This window comes from Rhineura floridana, chromosome 7 (assembly GCF_030035675.1).
Source record: "Rhineura floridana isolate rRhiFlo1 chromosome 7, rRhiFlo1.hap2, whole genome shotgun sequence".
NCBI classification, from domain to species: Eukaryota; Metazoa; Chordata; class Lepidosauria; order Squamata; family Rhineuridae; genus Rhineura; species Rhineura floridana.
In genome coordinates, this window is record NC_084486.1 from 93517219 (window position 1) to 93536902 (window position 19684).

Here is a 19684-nt window from a genome sequence, read left to right on the forward strand (position 1 = left end):
CAGTTGGAAGTGAGGGTTCGGGGGGTTGGAAAGGTATAAACTGAGGAATATGACATGATCTGTAAGGGGATTGCTCTTGAACCAGAAAGAAAGATTGGTAACAAAGGCTGTGAACACACTAGTCACCTACAGCAAAACGTTTCCATTGGCCACACCTGGAGTGGGAACGGGTTGATCTGCCAATCAGTTGCAAAATGGCTTTGAAGCTGAACTTTTAAAAAAATGCCCTCAAGCTGCTCGCACCAGGTTTTACAGTAAAAAGTAAAAAGGGGCGGGGTTTGACTAGCGTCATGTGCCCCCATTTTCAGAAGAGTGAGGTGGAGACGCACTGGAACCGGCAGAACAGGGAGTGTGCTTCTACCCAAAGCCTAAGCTTAGGGTAAGGGTGGATAAAAGAGTTCTGGGAAAGTTCATTGTTAGAAACAGATGTACCTTTTATGGCTGTGAAACAGCTAGGAGTTATGGTACTATAAAAAGGTTTCAAAAACAAAAGGCTCACTCTTCTATGTTACCCCGCTTGCCTGGATTTCATGTCTGCCTGGGGAATTAAGGTGGAAAACAGTACTGGGACCCACCTAGTACTGGTGACGCATCCAAACAGATATTGGGATACACTTTCATATTTTTTTTACTGTTCATTTGACCATCACCGTGCCACACTCCAGACAGCCCAGTTGTGGGCATACAGAATGTGTGATGTGGGACGGTGGCTATAGCAAGGGCAAGAGAACAGGGAAGAGATGCCTAGTTCTGTTCATGAGGAGCATCTAAGGCCTGTCACATGTACCTCCCATCAGCCCCAGCCAACATGGGCAATGGTCAGGAATGATGAGAGCTGTAGTCCAAGAACATCTGGAGGGCCACAGGATCTTCATAATTGATTTAGATGCAGGACTAGTACACGAGTGCAGTTTAATGAGTCACCATCATCATGAGAGTCAGGGAGACCACAGACAACCTTCCCACGGTTCTTCCACCCAATACCAGCCAGACTGCAAGTACAGCAATGGCTCTTTATGCTCCCAGAATCAATGGCATTGTTGGGGAGGGGGAATCACATGTACAAACTGGCCCTAAGAATGTATAAAAATACGTAATTCATTGGTCTTTTGACGTTAACACAATTTGCATACATTTAAAAAACAAGTCTTAACATTCAAGATTCAGACTGAGTGACCTTGCAGAAAAAGAAAACAATGCAAGATCTTATAAGGCATCATTGAGGGCTGATGCACATGAAACAGTCACTATGTGGAGGCTGTTATGAATGGCTTCCTGTGGGCAGGACAAGCTGTTTGTGGGCAGCAGCTCATCATGTAAACAAGGCATTTTTTTTTACCACACCACCATCAAGCTTGCCCACCCAATAAATAAATAAAATAAAATCAAAAAGACCAACCCAATCTATGTGGCATTCCACACAAAATGTCTTTCAAGAAGCAGCTGCCACACTGAACCATTTAAAGTGACCTCCACATGACATCAGTTTCCTCTGCCGCTGGCCTTCACCTAGTGCTCAATGCAGAAAATCTCTGGATGACATCCCACATGTAAAGGAGTCATAGTCACAGTATCCCAATGGGAGGGAGGGGAGTCTGAGATGAGATGCCTAGTAGGATTAAATCACATATGGGGAACCTGCAGCCTTCCAGTTGTTGTCAGATTCCAACTCTCCAGATGGTCAGGGATGATAGGAGTAGTAATCCAACAACATCTGGAGGGCCACAGGTTCCCCATCACTGTATTAAATAAATCTGCTAGTCATTTCCATTATCCTGTGGCATCCTTATTTACAGTTTGACAAAAGAAAAGCTTGGAAGCTTAAAAATGATTTAAAAGATAGAACTTCTGATACAAAATAGCAAACATAGGACTAGTTTCAATGAGGCTCTAAGCATGTACAACCTGTGTATGTGGAAGGGTGGATGGGATCACAGCCATTCACCAGACATGCATGTCCCATTTCCAGGTCCACCAGATATTCATATATGGGATGCAATATTGGCATAAGGCTTAAAAAGGTGTAAAGCTCAAGGACCATAAGCTCTAAACCATGTAGCAATTTCCAGGATCATCATCATGCAGTTTGACTCTGTACACATAGACTTACTGTTTGCATAGGGTCTATGTGCATAATGCAGAATTATATCTGCTGGATCTAGAGTTTGAACACGTTCAAACAGCTATCAGGATAGACATAACCCTGTCCCTTCTATCCTACATAGGTCTACATACTTAGGGCTCATCCAGACGACTGTATAATCTGCGATATGATCGCTTTGTGTGTTCATTAATTTTCCACGGTCCATACGATGTCACCTGTTAAAGCAGACTTTCTCGCTGTTAAATCCGCTTTGGCATTACCGCAAAAAATGCGATTTGCTTTTTTAAACCGGGAATCATCTGCTGTACCTTCAGGCGCTAGGATGCAATACCGTGGACTTTAGAGCAGGAGGCGTTCCGTGAGCAGTGCTTGGGTGTTTCCCCATACGTCTTCTCTCATTCACAGCCAATCACGTATTTCCACTTTTGCGCATGTTCGAAAATGACCAGAGAAAGCCCGGGAAAACTGAACCAATCAGAGCAATGGGGTGGTGTTGGGGGGGGGGCTCTGCAACTTCTACTGTGCAGATGCAAAAAAGTGCATTTGCACAGAAGCAGAAACAGACATTAATTTTTAGCCAGCGTGCGAACTGGGCGGCAATTATTGTTGTTTGTAAAGCCCCCCTTTTCCTGGCTGGTCTCACTCAAGTGTGGATGGTTGGTGCAGGGAGCTCGCTTTGCTCTTTCCTCCTTGCTCGGAGACAGACAGACACACAGAGGCACACACAGCAGAGATAAGCGAGAGCCTGGTGCTTTATACAGGGCCACGGGAAGGAAAGGGAGAAGGAGGAGGGTGAAGGCAACAGAGCATCAAGTTTTGCCCAAAGTGGTTGGGAAGTCTCTCTCAGTAGCTCTTCCCTGATGCTGACGACGCCAACGCTGCCTATGCAGAGAGGGACAGGCAGGCAGAGCGAGAGAGAGAGAATGGGGAGGAGCTGTTCTGGAGAAATAAGTGGAATTGCCAGTCGTGTGTATCTCCAGAAATGTTAATATGCATAACGTCAGAAAAGAATACAGTTGGTTTTGCGAAATATCGCAAATACAACCAAAAAACCCACAGGAATTATTGGCATATAAGTGGTTTGCTAGATGGCCACCCGCAACCATCTAAGGAGGCTCTGGAAGGAGAGCGGAGGAAGGAGTCGCTGGTGGCGAGGGCCAGCTGGGGAGAGAGCAGGCAGGGATGCCAGGCCACCCCCACACGGGGGGAGACCCCAGGGAGGCTCCCAGGCAACCCCTTTCCTCGCAGGAGCCTCTCTCCCACAGGCTGCTTGAAGTTATGTTCGCCAGCCTGAGGGAGAGCTGGGCAGCAAGCGGCGAGGGAAGGGGGCCGCCAAATCAGCTGTGGGGCGCTCTGACGGCTCAGCTGTCAGCCCAGCTGATTGGCAGCTTGGCGAAGGGGGGGGGAACGGTTGACTAACGTGGAGCAGCCGGAGCAGAGAAAGAGAGAGCAAAGGAAGGAAGCAGGCGGTTGCAGTGCAAGCCTGGCTGTTGGGGAGGAGGGGGAGATGGGGGGTGGCGAGGGCTCTCAGAGGGGTGCCCCATCCCCCACAAAGCCCCTGGAGCCCTTGGCCCCCTCCTCGGGAGAGCTGGAGATTGGTTTTGCCGCCCCTTCGCTCCAGCTGCTCCTAGAGCGAAGTGGTGGGCTAGAGCACCCTGGGAGCCCAGGGGTGGATCAGAGAGAAGCCAGCCAGAGTGGCAAAAAGGGGAGGAGAGCTCAGGCGTCCCAGCAGCAGCTGGCAGGGCATGCTGCCAGGCAAGGCGCCGAGCAAAAGGGGCAGCAGGTGATGGAGAAGGAAGGGATGCCAGTCGCCCAGGTGCCCCTTCCCCCTCTCCAGAGTGCATTCAGCATCCTTTGGCTAGGAACCCCTGGCTTCAGGCCAGGATTTCATTCTTGCCTGCAGTCTTCTGCTCTCTCTGCTGATTGAGACTTGCCAGCCCTGTGTATCTCCAGAATGTTTACTATGCATAAAGGCAAAAACACATACATTCATTTTTGTGTTATATTGCAAATAGAAGCACACAAATACAGGAATTATTGGCATATCAGCACACACACCCCACCGGCCCTGCTCCAGAGTGGCGAGCAGCAAGGAACTCCATTACACCCACAGGAAATTCAAACTTTTGCGCTGTTACAGTCAAGCACATGCGTGATATTGTGCTTCGTTGCAAAGGGAAGAGGAGCATATGTCATATTTTGCGAACCAATTGGCTGATAGGGGGAGTGTTATGGGTGGAGCTGGGAAAAAGTGAGAAGAAGTATGGGTCCTCCCGCTGCATGTGCGGGTGCAAAAAAAGAATTTTTTTTTAATCGGGAAAGAGCGAACAAACAGGCAAAGTGAGGACTGTCAGATGACGAACCGGATATGGAAAACATGGATTATCCCTCTCCGTTTGGATGAGCCCTTAGTGTCTCATATGGTATAGAAAACAGTTGAAGAATGATAGAAAGTGAAAATATGGACACAAATATTTCATTTAAAATGTCACTCAGAGAAAAAACTTTGGAGAAAAATAAGACAGGGACATGATTTGAAACTTGAATTACAATCTGAACTGTACTATAGATAAATCCAATTCAGTTCAAAATATTACATACCCAGTATGACCTTAACCCTGCAAGGACTTTAGAAATGTGGCATAGGTGAGTGGGTAAAACCCAGACCATAAGTCATCACATAACATAAATATCATTTTACTTCCAATCTGCTATTTCCTTGACTATCTATTATGCTCTTAAGAATACCAAGCAAAATAGAATATAATCAAAGCAATTCCATCTTATTTCTTTCAAAAGGAGGTGAGACAGCTCTTCTTTAACTGTGACTAGCTTAGATTTTGCTTTCGCAGCAATACAAACTTTTTAATGGTTGTTATGCACATTAACTGCTCAACCTGTATTCCCCTTAACATATATACGTACGTGTGTATGTGTGTGCGCATTTGTGTGTGTGTATATATATAGACATAGACATATACACGCACCCCTACAAACACTTGAATTTGAATGAAGAAACAGTACCAGAAATCCCAACAAAATAGCTCTGATGTTGATGACCTCTAATGCAGTACTTGATTGTGTACTATGCATTTTTTGTTTTGCTATATCACAGGCAATTTATCAGGGTTAGAGCGGTTATTAAACTATTCCAGGAAGAGATGCAGGAGCTCACAGTAAAGAATTACAGGAGCAATTTGATGACAAAATGATGAAAATATTATCAAGACCCATTGAACGCATTTATGCAAAGGATACTTGGTTCTGAATAACAGCAATCAGCTATAGGTTGCAGATGGCACAGCAGCAGCAGCGGCAACAACGGCAGCAACAACAACAACAACTCTGGGGAAAGGGGCTTTTGATGACAGTACATCACAAAACAGGTTAGTGCAACCTATCCAGAATTTCTGCATAAACAGGATGAGTCAGAAAATGACAACACAATCATCATCGTTGCAGGACCATATCTACTATCAAGCCACAACTTCCACAAAGTATATAAAACACATCAACACTGGATTAAAAGTTGCTGCAAGAGACACAAAGCCCTTGATACACAATGCACACCAGAGCCCACTGCTCTCTATTTGGTAAAAAATAATAATCACAAACTAGGGTCATAAAGGCTACAGACAGAGCCCCTGTGGAAGGAAATTAAACCATTTGTGGTACTTACTTGGACTGGGTTTGCTTAGTAAGGTTCTTTATGGTCAAGCCCTCCTTTCCTATGATCGCACCAACAAATTGCGTGGGGACCAGGATCCGTAGTGGGAAATCGAGCTGTTTGGGCTGTGAGGAGCCCCCAGGGGAAGGGCCCTGCTCCCTGGAAGAGTGGCCCCCACGCCGGGATCGCTGAGGGGGCTGAGGGGAGCTCACCTCGTCGTCCGGGATGTAGGAAATCTTGAAGGAATAGTTCTCAAATTGGTGACCACTAAGCTTCTCAATTGCTCTGAAACAGAAAAAAAGAGGAAGGGAATTGTTAGGAAAAATGTTTTCCTCCTGACAATACACTAACCCTAAAGAGAAACCCAACAGCATTCCTGGGTTCCATTTTTCATATTTCCCTAAAGGCTTTCTTCATTTCACAGCAGTATTCTTTAGGGTGAAGGGAGTCTTTTAATGCTGCTATTTATTGGTAAACAATTAGGAATTAAAAAACCTTCAAATCACCCAGAGAGCTATCAGTAGTTCCTGATTCTGCCCAGTCCTACTTTGTTGTTCTTGCAAGAGATTCCTGCAATTTATTATTCAACAGATTGTGAAACTGAAAACTAAACTGAAAATGAGAAGGTCATTATTAAGAAGTTACTGCTCATATTTTATGAAAACAAATGTATGTCAAAGATGATCAGCAATCTTTAATAGATTACTGGTGCCAATCCAGCTAATAACAATTGTTCTTAAGTTCCAATGAAAGCTACGGGGCTTAAAACAATTGTGATCAACTTTTTCCATTGGTTTCAAGAGAACTGATGACACAGGCCTAAGCATGTTTACTCAGAAGCCCACACCAGTGTGTTGAATGGATTCACTCCCTAGGAAGTGACTTCAGGATTGCTAACTAAAGTTAGCTAGATTGAAGCCATACTAGTTTGCCTTCATGGATACTGTTAACTAGGGCTTTTTAGTGTGTGATAGTACTTACCAGTATGGAGCACTAGCACCTCTTTTTTTTTTTTTACTGTCCATGCCAGCCATTTTGGGCTGGCACCCACAGCACTTTTATCAAGATATGAATATCAGCACCTTATTCCTCCCCTCCCCCAAAAAAGCACTCTTAACTATCTGAAGTTACATGCAGTAAATAAAGCAGCTCTCATTCTATTATTCTATGAAAGTGAAGGTGCTGCTTGCCCATGTACTCTTGGAATAGAATTCCACTGGCCAAAGAAATGTTGCCTCCATTGTCCTCTTGCTCACTTATTGGAAGTATTCAGCATTCCATATGTCAGGGATGAGTACCCTGTGTTCATTTAAATGTTGCTAGACTACAATTTCCACCATCCATGACTAAAAATCATGCTGGCTGGGGCTGATGGGAGTTGGAGTCTGACAACATCTGACAGGACCACAACTTCACCATCCCTGTCATACATGGTGTTCTAATTTCACGGATATTATTCTGCTCGGCCCTCTTATTCAGAGAAATCTGTTAGTTGATAAGGTAAGTAAATTGTAATTTATGGCACGGTGATACTTAAGGCATAATGTGCCACATGCTAGTCTTACTGCAGCAAATACAGGAAGAAAATTCAGAGGACATTGCAAGGAGGGAAAAAACAGAGCAGAAAGGTAAGAAGGGGTGGAAATTGCACTTAGAACTGCAACTTACACTTTTGCTTCTTCTTTTGTTGCGTATGTGACGTTGACAACTGCTGTCTCTGATTCTGTATTAACTAAAGTGGGGGGGGAGAAACACACGTTTGGGTTACCATGTGGGAGAATCATGAGAGGAGCTTTTATTTTGAATCTGTTTAATTTATGGGGTTTTTCCAGTCTTCATCATCATACAAAACATTTTCTATAACTTTATTTCTAGAATCTTACACCCTAAGAGAGTCACATGACCATTTCGGCACACAGCAGCTATGTAGATGACAGAGATTTCAAGCCACTTCAGCCCAGGCCAGGCTGTTTGGGCATGCATTGTTAGCGGGTGCATTTCGCCCGGATTCAGCTTTTGGCATCCCACCACTATCCCACATTTCAGTTAGCTTACAGCACCATGCCAAAAGCCACATCCAGGCTGAATTCAGCCAGCAACTTCCTATGCACAACTGACTAAAGTAGCTCTTTTCCCATGGCTGCTGTGGGTTAAAATCATCCTGTGAACCAGCCCCTCTCTCATAAGAGTCACCTTTCTGCTTACTGAGATGGTTTTGATAAGCAGTGAGCATGAGTATCTGTTATGTTCATAGATTAATTGTGCAATCTTGAAAGATTAACATGATGGCAATCATTTCTTTTACATGATATCATGTTTGTCACACTAGTATTTGCTGAAAGACAAGACAGAAACAAGCTGTGACTAGACAACTAATGTAACTAACTAGATGGAGTTTTAAATCTAAAAAAATCTCATACCAAAGCAGGGGTTATGCTAAAAGCCTGGAAAAACCCAGAGAGAACAGGTTTTCAAAATGCCAAAAGGTTTTGTCATGCTCAATGACAAAATCATTAGAAATCAGCAAAGGAGAAAGCCAAAACATTTTATCTTTGCGGGTCGTTGGTAAGTTGCTCCCAATGAATACATTTTCTAATGCTGAAATGTGTCAGGCACATATAACAACAGTTTGGCACTTTCAGAGACTATTCTCTCTGGGTTGCTCCTGAATCCAGTGCCTCCTCCCACCCTTTCAGTTTTATGCTGAAAACTTGCCTCCAGATCAATGTATAACCCCAAATGAGCTTTTTATATTTCAACAGAAATATACTATAAATATTCAGTAGGTAAACCATGGAGATGCTGATCATTTTCAATATCACACACAAATACAAGAGCATTTATGCTGTCCAAGTTCCACTGGATATGAATAAGCATGAATAATGTTATTATCCAATTTTGAGAATTATTTAATTTTGAGAATTGTATTTTTTTATTGATGTATTATGTTCTATTGATGTATTGTTATGTTCGTTTCCTTTTGTAAGCCGCCTTGAGGGCCTTTTGGCCATAAGGCGGGGTATAAATTTAATAAATAAATAAATGGCATGTTCTGCAAAAAAACAAAACAAAACCTTTGATTTTTCCTATATCTAGACGTGTAAGTGCCCCCAAACTGGCAGGATCATAATTCTGTTGCATCCTCTTTGGATACACATATGTGCTCAGCTGTGTGTGGTTAAGTGGTCTAGACAGCAGAAGGAAAAGGCCAGAAATGTGGAAATCACTCAGCTGTCATAACATGAAACTATCCGTCTTTGTTACATCTCTGGTGTGTGGTCAGAAGCAAAATCTGACTTTTGGCTTTATGTTTTTTATGTTTATTTATTTATTTATTATTTGATTTATATCCTGCCCTTCCTCCCAGCAGGAGCCCAGGGCGGCAAACAGAAACGCTAAGAACACTTTAAAACATCATAAAAAGACCTTAAAATACATTAAAATAAAACAATGTTAAAAACATTTTTTTAAAGCTTTAAAAACATTTTTTTTAAAAAAGGGTTAAAAACATATTAAAGAAAACATATTAAAAGCAATTCTAACACAGACGCAGAGTGTTGGGAGTGTCAGAACCCTGCAGTTTGAAGGAAGAGGCTTAACGGGTTCTTTGGCCTGCAGCTTGCTACACAAGCTAGCAAGAGTTATGGTATTACAGGCCCCCTGAAAGAAGAACACAAGAACTGATTTCAACTACAGATTTCAAAATGTGGTCAGATAAATTAGTCTTCTTGTACTGCTATTAGTCGTCATAGCAGAAATCTCCTTCAGAAGATCTGGGGACAAGAACATGGATGTACACTCACTGGGAATCTACTGTCCATCATGCATTCCCAATAAATGTTCTCCCAACAAATAGACATTTCACACGTGACAGTTTCTCTCGTGCCAATACCCCTGTGTGTCAAAACCAACATGTGAAGTGGCTAACAGATGACATTTTCTTCAGTGATTACCCTGAAGTCCAGAGTAATTCTATGTTTAGGGGGTGCTTCAAGGCAACTGAATAGCACAAGGTAGATAGCCACAAGGTAAGTAAGCACATTACCCCCAGAGTACTACGAAGCAGATGTTCAATATGTACAACAGTCTCCATGGAGTGTTTAACTTATTAAAGCACTTAAAGCTACATAAAAGGCTTAGGATGCTTGAATAAAAACCAATAACAACCGTAAGATCCATGAGATTTTCTTACCTTGTTCCACATTCTCTACCGTTCCATGCTGAGCTAAAAGACCATCTAGGACCTGAAAGAGAAACCAGGGTGCACAGTTTGAGTGAAATTAGCTTGGATGATTTCCTACCTATTTAAGAAATGAATGAGGCACAAATCTTGTCTGTAGGTAAACAAGTGGCTAGAATGAGAACACTGTCCGCAAAACAAAATAGTGATCAATGCATACCTCTTAGGCTTCAATCTTATGAAAAGAGAGGGTTGTTGCATCATGGATTGCACACAAGAGAAGCAATAATGGCTCAATATGGTTTGGCTTTGTACAGCTAGAACTATTCCCAGCATTTGTTTAAGGGGATCTTTGTTGTTGTTGTTGTTATGTGCCTCCAAGTCAACTACGACTTATGGCGACCCTATGAATCAGCAACCTCCAAGAGCATCTGTCATGAACCACCCTGTTCAGATCTTGTAAGTTCAGGTCTGTGGCTTCCTTTATGGAATCAATCCATCTCTTGTTTGGCCTTCCTCTTTTTCTACTCCCTTCTGTTTTCCCAGCATTATTATCTTTTCTAATGAATCATGTCTTCTCATTATGTGTCCAAAGTATGATAACCTCAGTTTCATCATTTTAGCTTCTAGTGATAGTTCTGGTTCAATTTGTTCTAACACCAAATTCTTTGTCTTTTTCTCAGTCCATGGTATCCGCAAAGCTCTCCTCCAACACCAAATTTCAAATGAGTTGATTTTTCTCTTATCCTCTTTTTTCACTGTCCAACTCTCACATCCATACATAGAGATCGGAAATAAAGGGATTTAGTGTAGTTGCAAACATAAAACTGCATTGTTAGGCAGAGCCTAACAAAAAGTCCAAGACTTCCCTCAATAAACAGCTATTGCTAGACAAATGAACCAACCAAGAATCAGAACGAGACCTTCTCTTGGCTGCAGAAATGTATTTGGTAGCACAGGAATGAGGAACCTGTGGCCTTCCACATGTAGTTGGGGGGCTCAACTCCCATCAGCCCCAGCCAACAAGGGCAATGATCAGGGGTGATGGGAGTAGTACTCCAGCAACATCTGCAGAGCCACAGGTTCCCCACTCCACCTGAAGCATGATGAGCAGTGTGTGGAGAAACATACCATTTGCCAGTCAATGTCAGCATACCTGTCCATTTAACCTAGCATCTTTTCTATAGCAATAGCCAACAGTGGATGCTTCAAAAGAAGGGTGTGAAGAGCTGTAACGTAGCAATGGAATCATACAAACACTTTATGTCTTCAGGTGACTTGGATTACCTCAGAGACAGGCTGCAATCCAATACACACTTACCTGGAAATAAGGCACACTGAACCCAATGGAGCTTACTTCCGAGTAGACATGTATTGGATTGCAGTCTTAGCAACTAAATATACAACTTGCTGTTTAAGCAGGTTATATTAAAATCATTTCTTGTCTTACAGGCAAGTCTCACACAATTACACATTACTGAGGCCCTAGTTCCTACATGCTGCATATAGATTCAGATATGATTCAGATAGATTCAGTCATGAAAGGTCTTGCTTCAGAGCATGAGAGTGGACATAAGAGGATATCAGAGGTCCCTCCTCTGTATCCTGCAACAATATGGCTGTGAACACACTAGTCACCTACAGCAAAACATTTCCATTAGCCACACCTGGAAGGGGAGCGGGTTGATCAGTTGCAAAATCTCTTTGAAGCTGAATTAAACACACACACACACACACACACACACAAGCTGCTCCCACCAGGTTTTACAAAAAGGGAGCGGGGTTTGACTAACGTCGTGTGCCCCCATTTTCACAAGAGAGAGGTGAAGATACATTAGAACTGGCAGAACGGTTAGTGTGTTTCTACCTTATGACTCTATAAGGATGCATCCAAGCCATCTTGACTAATAGCCATAATAAGAAACCTTCAGAAACACTGAAGTGTGACTCTTCTTACCTAAAGAGTCACAGGCACAAATTGCCAGGAAGCCCCCTTCCCAGAACTAAACATTTAAGCTTCCTGTTCAGCCAACACCTGAAACCAAAAATTCAACCATCTGACTTACTGCCAGTGAGTCATATTCCTAACATATGAACTTTTGTACCAAAGCAGCAAAGTGGGCCTTCTAATCTGAGCCTTGTCATCGTTCTTGTGGGAATGATGATGACTAAGAAAAACAAGTAGTACTACATAGTCATTCCTGATGCTCTGCACCCAGCATGAAGCAAGCACTCTACTCCTTACATTTGGCAGAATCAGCATATGAATCCCTGTCCTCAAATGTTCCTGTACCCTAAAATACTTGTTCACACACAAAAAAGGTGCATTCTGGTTAAATCTTTCCATAACTCTTGGGACTACATCATGTGTATTCTGGTGAAAAATCTAGAGTCAGGCCTTCCCAGCGCAGGGTATCAATGGAGCAGACAAATGCTCATAATTTTTTGTCTAGACCCAGATGTTCTGAACCCAGATGTTCTGTCTTGTTGATATAGGCTGCTCTGTGTTTCACATCCCAAAACCTGGACAATACACATTACTTACTATTTGGATCACATTGTTCTAACTTCCACTGGATTCCTGTGCTAGGATGTGGGAAAGCTACCAGAAGAGGACTTTGAGCTGTCCTATCTGTATGATAAACCTTTTCCCTGATTTTGTCCCCATGTATTTATTTATTATAAACATTTAAACCTTGCCTTTCCACTGAGACAGGCCATGGCAGCTAACAGCAAACAAAAACAGTAAAAAGATTAAAAAACAAGCAACCAGCAACGTATTAAAAAGTATCAGTTTTAAAGGATGAACAACTGTGCCAAATGGCTGGAAAGAGAATGATGCTGCATACACACCATACATTTAAAGCAGATTTTCTCCCCAAAGAAGCCTGGTAACTATAGTCTACCCCTTACAGAGCCACAATCCCAGCACCCTTAACAAACTACAGTTCCCAGGATTCTTTGTGGGGGATGTACTTTAAATGCATGCTGTGTACAAAAGGATGCATGCAGAAGGAGAGCCCTGATCACATGTCCCCTTCCCAGTCAGTGGTAGAGATGGAAGAGGCTTTGACTGTCCAGGAGCCTGCCAGTGGTCAACAAATCAGAAAGGTGGAGGTGAAGCCCCAAGAATTGAAGGAGGGCAGGCTGGAAAAGGAGAAGAAGGTGTCTTGGAGAAAAATAAAGTACAGGCTGGAGATGAGCTGCTGCTAACAGATTTCTTTACTCCATGTGTGCCTGCTGTTGAAGAAAAAGTGCAGGAAGAGCTATGTGTGCATGTGCAAGAGGAGCTGTCAGTGCCTGGAGAAATGAGTAAGACAAAATTCTTGCATGACTTTGCCCTTTGAGTACCCCATAATGGCCTTACGGGGTGGGATCTGGCTCCTATAGCAGGTGCAGCCTTTAAGCAAGCTCCAGCAGCAAGGGTCACACAGGGTCCAATGAGTTTTGAGGGCAAGAGGCACTCAGAGAGTTACCTGTCTCTGTTTGGGCCCCTGATTTACTCTGAAGATGGTGAGAATGAACAGAGAGGAAGATTTATTTCTGCCAACTTGGGTGGACTAGGCCAGCTAGTCCTGAAGATGCCTCCAGGTGTGGCAGGACTTTGATTTACTGTTTAGGGCATGGAATAAAGTGGACTGGCCTAAAGACTTTTTCCAGGGCATCAAGTGGAAGAAAGATGACTACATTCTGCAGCGTGCTGATGAGACAGCAGATGTGTTCTTGGAGAAGTGTCCCAAGATCCTTCGTGCAGCAACAAAGATCAACTTGAACCAGAAACGTCATGAAGCCCCAAGACAAAGGGCCATGCAGCCAACTACATGGTTTGGGGGTGGGAGCTGTGTTTTGGGAATTGTTCATTGATTTGCTATAGGAATTCTTCCTGATAGTTTTGGTATTTCCTTTTGAAATGTTTTGATTTGCGCCCTTTGCATGTTAGTGGTGATGGGAAACAGGTAGGTTTTTTTTAGGAATTATTCTGATAGAATTATGTAGTAAGATTTTGATGTTTACGATTTTCTATAGCATGCCTGTTAGATTGTGTGTGTATGCATTTGAGGGATGTTTATGCTACAGTTGTGAAAGAATATTCATAATAGGTGTTGGAGGCCAGTCCACAGTTGTATTCTTTTTTTTACAAGAAAAATCAGATTGCTGGAATTGATTCACCAGTTTTAACAGCTGTATGGGACTAAAGAACCCACCTGCAAGGTAGAGGACACTGAACTCCCTTCAGGTGTTTCAGTATGCATATATGTCAATCCCACCTGTAATGCAGGGATGGAGAAACTATGTTCCTTCATATGTGGCTAGACTACAACTCTCATCACCCCTGGCCACTGTCCATGCTGGGGCTAATGGGATCTGGGAGTTCAACAACATTTGGAGGGCTACAGGACCTTAACTACAGGACATCTAGTCCATGGAGAAATGGCAACCGATGAAGACCTCATCCTCTGGAAGAGACCAGCTACAACACCCTGGATAACTTTAGCATGGAGATGCTGTGATCCTTTAAAAATTGTGATCATAGCATTTTGAACCACTGCTTTACATGCTGTATGTTTTTACACATGTGGGAAAACTAGGTTTATTTCTCTGTTGGATTTTTTTTATGCTGCAATTTCTTTTTTATAACATTAATAAAATGCAGTATTATTAGATGTTGTCAGCTGCTCAGAAAACAATGCACTGCGTGGCCTAGCCAAATGTCATAAACAAGAAAGAAAATAGACTGATGATATGGGAAAGGAGGTAACAGGAAATAATAAAACCATCTGTCAGCTTACCTCCCATTGTAAATGAGGGGGGATGTTCCGGATCTGAATCTTCCTGCTCCTGTAAAGATACAGTTCCCAAAAGTAGAGATCATGTGAGTATATAAAACAAAAACAGCTTTCTTGACATAGCACACCAGCAACTTCAGCTGAGAGACAACTAGGACAGCCCAGTGAGCTCCTTTAAACCTAGTTCTCTGAAAAGTACCTGTGACCACTGACAAAGGTTTTTGCAAACTCCCCAACCCCACCCCAGTTGTTTCTTAACCATAACCAGGCAGCTGAGGAGCCTTAATTTCCCCATCCATCATCTTCCAAAATATGAAGCACATGAAATGTTTGAAATTCTCAACAACTCAGCCTCATCAAGTAAGCACAGATCAACATCACAAGCCTAATCCAGGAGGAAATCCATTTGCACATTTCAAAACAACAACAAAAGGAAAGTCCAAAATGCATCAGGCCCCGACAGTTCAAGTGTGCTATTATTAAATAAATTAAAATTTTTAGCTGCTTTTCTTCACAAAAGTGAACCCAAAGCAACTTACAAACATTAAAAAAGTTAAAACTAGTATAAAAACCAAAAAAAAATAAAAATTAAAAAAAAATACATAACTTTAACAGCAGTGGAACAACCTAAAAGAGGCTACATCATCAAGAGCTGTCCAAAAGCCCTCCAAAATTAGGAGCTGAATGCCTAGGAGAAATGTTTTTGCCTGGTGCCTAAAAATAGATAATGATGGCCGAAGGCATGCCTTCTGGCAGACAGCATTCCATAAGTGGGGAGCCACCACTGAGAAGGCCCACTCTCATGTTGCCATCATCCGCACCTCCCTTGGAGGGGGCACATGAAGGGCCTCAGATGTTGAACGCAGGGGCTGGATTGATTCATGTGGGGAGGGGTGGTCCTTGGTACCGGGGTTCTGGCCATATAAAGATTTATAGGTCAAAACCAGCACTTTTAATTGAGCCCAGAAACTAACTGGTAACCAGTGCAGTTGTTTCAGAATTGGTGTTATGTGCTGAGATTGTCTTGCCCTGGTAAGCAATTTGGCTGCTGAATTCCACACCAGCTGCAGTTTTCAAACTGTCATCAAAGCATCCCCACATATAACACATTATAGTATTCTAGCCTACAGGTTACCTGAGGGCAGACAACAGAAGTCAGGCTATCCTTGTCCAGATAGGGTTGTAGATGGGTCACCAGCTGAAGAAGATGGAAGGCACTCTTCGCCATTAAGGCCACTTGAGTCTCAAGTGACAGTATTGGATCCAGGAGTACCCCCAAGCTATGAACTTGTAATCCCCATCAAGATCCGACCACATGCCCTCCATCTGGTCTAGGGAACCACCCACTAACATCTACAACTGCTTGAGCGTCAGTTTATTGGCTCTCATCCAGTCCATCACCAGGACAAGACATGAGTCTAGCACATCCACTGCCACACCTGGAGATGTAAAGGAGAGACAGAGTTGTTTTGTCAGCATCTTGCTGATAACATACTCCAAATCTCTGGATGACCCCATTCAATGGTTTCATGTAGATGTTAAACAGTATGGCGGATAAAATTGAACCCTGCAGAACCCCACACTGAAGCTTCTACGAGACTGAAAAATACTCCCCAAGCACCACCCACTGAGTGTGACCATCCAAGTAAGACCGGAACCACTGCAAAATAGTGCCATCCACCCCCAACTTGGACAGCCGCTCCAGAAGAATATTATGGTTGACAGTATTGAAAGCTGCTGAGAGATCAAGAAGGATTAATAGAAATACACTCCCCCATCTCTCTCCTGACATAGGTCATCATACATGGCGGCCAAGGCAATTTCTGTGCCAAAACCAGTTCTAAACCCTGATTAAAATGGATCTAGAAAAATCAGTTTAATCCAAGAGAGCCTAGATCTGGCCTGCAACCAAGTGCAACAGAACCTTGCCCAGGAAGGGGACATTAGCAACTCTCCTGATAATTATTTAGATTTTCCAGATCCAGGGAGGGTTTCTTAAGGAGTGGTCTTAGCACTGCCTCTTTTAGGCAGATGGGGACCACCCCCTCTCACTAGGAGGCATTAACCACCTCCCTGGCCCAGCCATCCATCTCTTCCTTGCTAGTTTTTATCAGCCATGATAGGCAAGGGTCACAAGCACATGTGGTTGCCTGTACTGAGCCAAGTGCCTTGTCCATGTCCTCAAGCCAATTGAAACTTATCCAGCACAATGGGACTAAACAGTGCTCTCGACACCTCTTTAGGGTCATCTGCTCTAACAATGGAGTCAAGGTCCTGGCGGATGCAAGTAGTTTTATCCTCAAAGTGTTTTGCAAACCAGTCACAGCAAGCCCCCATAGGTTCCACCACCTCCTTTGGACCAAACTGTAAAGGACCCACACTACCCAGAAAAGATCTGCTGGATGACACAGTGAGGATGTAATAGAAGCAATGGGTATGTCTTCTTTGCCACCTTCACTGCCACTGAATAGGCTTGATAATGAGCACTTAGTGTTTGATTGCATTTCTCTGGAGTTTTTCTCCATTTGCATTCAAGCTGTCTCCCAGCTTGTTTCATTGCGCTAAGCTCTGTTGTGTACTAAGGAGCCAACTGGATTCTACCAAGTGGGAGAGGGCGCTCAAGAGTGATTGTCTCAACAGCGCAGGCCACCTGGGTATTGCTGGAAAATCATTCAGAGCCATCTGGAAACCAATTGGATCCATCAGCCTCTGGGGGCAGATCATTCTAATAAGTCCCCCACCTCTGCAGAGGATCAAAGCAGCTGAAAGTCTAAATCTCAACAGGAGATTATTTGACCATGACAAGAAGCTGATATGAATATCCCCCACAATCAGATCACCCTCTTCCTGTCCTGTCGAGAAAATCAGATCTAGAGCCCTATGGTTGTCATGGCAGCCATGAAGTCCTGAGCTGTCCCAGAGCTAGTGGTCTCAGCATGGATGTTGGAAGTCCCCCAGAAGCAACAGTCTATTGAATTCATCAGCCACTTTTTCATTAGTATATGAATAAATTTCAATGCAACCGCAGACAGGTCTGCACAAAGGTAATTCCTATTAAGTTCTGTGAAATATACTCCTAGTTAAGTATGTATAGGATTACACACTTAGTGATCAGCCCAAGCTTGAACCAGCAGATATACTCAAGACATTCGCTTCATTTTCCTACATTAAGAGCAAAATGTTGTATTGGTCAAAGGAGAAGCTGGGTATGATATAATACTTTACTTACAAATGGATTGCGCTGCTCTGTGGAACATACTCCAGAACCGAAAGAGTTTTATCAAGCATGTGCACTCTGAAATTAGGGAGAAACTATGCTTGAGCAGTACATTGTGGCTTGCATTGTCACAGTAAAGAGGCAGTAAAGCCAAAGAGAGACTTGAGTTATAAGCAAATTAGAAAAAAAGGTGCTATAGTCCACACCCGGTAAAGATAATTCTAGCCACTAGGCTGCTATCTAAACATCTCTACCCCAGGGCCTCATTTAAGGAAGGCAAGGGAGGGCTATCCACTCCCTCTTGTGTTTCAGACCACACAGGACTATTCCTCAGAGCTCTCTGGCTATTAGGGGATTTTAAAGAGTGCCAGGATTGTTTTCCTTTTCTATTAATTGCGATATTAGTGACTGAAATTAAGTGAAGCACGGGAACCGCTGCATTGCTCATTTGTAAATGTGAGTCATTTCCTTTTTATTGGAGAAGAACGTACAGCAGCCAGAAGGGAGACAGTGGTCTGAGTGTTCAGGTTGGACAGACTGTCCTCATCTAGTTTGCTCCTGCTCTAGGCCTTTGTGGAGTGCTGCCTTAAAGCCCTGGAGGTTTAGTATGGATGATTGCATTGGCTGTGTTAAATGATGATTGTGTTAAAATAAGCTAGCTTATTGCTAGCAGTGAATGGTCCTTCAAATGTTTATCTGAACAGAGGCCAAGAGGTCCACACAAAATTTTGAGTATACAATAGAAAGGTAAAACTAAGTAAGTGCAGGAGCATTAACGTTCAGAGCTACTTCACACATTGGAGTTGGAAAAGCATTTCTGCCCATGTACACTGCCATGTGTGAACAATGCATAAGAACATGTTTGGAAACTGCAGATTCAAAAACATGTACATCAAAATAAACATGTACACAATGTTGATACAATATATTCTCTACACTCTACACGCCTGTCCACTTATCGAGGAAAAATGGGGGTTGCCAGGTCAGGGTTGTTTTGGGGAGAGTGTGGGAGATTCACAGCAACACTCAACGTACAGTATATTAAAGATTAAATTATTTTTCAAACCCTCAAAATAAAAAAAATTGAGTTCATTTATTGCAACTACATCTCCTTCAATGAAAAGCAGTGATCACTCATGTGTTAAAAGGAAATATGTGATATTACTTCTAATTCACCGTTTCCCAACCTGGTGCCCTCCAGATTTTTTGGACTACAACTCCCATCAGCCACAGCAAGCATGAATCCAAACACCCAAAACATCTGCAGGGCACCAGGTTGGGGAAGGCTGTTCTAGGTCATTAGTGGGATGCAAAAGCCATGGATGTTGCTAAAGTGATACAACATACTTTGTCCATTTCCTAATAATCAGCCCATTCTAAAGGACATGTAATTCCTTGCACAAATATTACTTGCCTGTAGGAAATCTTATATCCTCCACACCAGAGGTTCTCAAATGCCCTACCCCCAGGGCCCACTTGGCTGAAAATTACTGAGGCCAGTCACAAAATGGTGGCAGATGCAGGCAGAGTTTGTCATAATCAGCTGGCAATTACTGACATCACTTTCTACTGATACTTAATCCATCTTCCTCAAGCCAAGAGCAGACATGCACTTTGGGGTTGTTGTGACTCAGCCTCCCCATTTTAGGCATAATTTGCTGAACCAGAGGATCTAGATGGAAAATGGTTCTTTTCTTTTATATTTTTCACACCCCACCACCACATGCCT

At 43.1% G+C, this 19684-nt stretch overlaps 1 protein-coding gene across 3 annotated transcripts in view; it reads right to left on the reverse strand.

The window, feature by feature from the left end:
- IGF2BP2 (insulin like growth factor 2 mRNA binding protein 2) overlaps positions 1–19684 on the reverse strand; it is an 85366-nt gene that overhangs the window by 22966 nt on the left and 42716 nt on the right. For all 3 annotated transcript variants that reach the window (XM_061636528.1, XM_061636529.1, XM_061636530.1), the window contains exons 3-6: positions 14742–14790; positions 9964–10015; positions 7440–7503; positions 5784–6056 (exon numbers count right to left, since the gene is read on the reverse strand). In XM_061636528.1, the coding sequence (XP_061492512.1) occupies positions 5784–6056; positions 7440–7503; positions 9964–10015; positions 14742–14790 (438 nt within the window). The remainder of the gene's footprint in view (positions 1–5783; positions 6057–7439; positions 7504–9963; positions 10016–14741; positions 14791–19684) is intronic.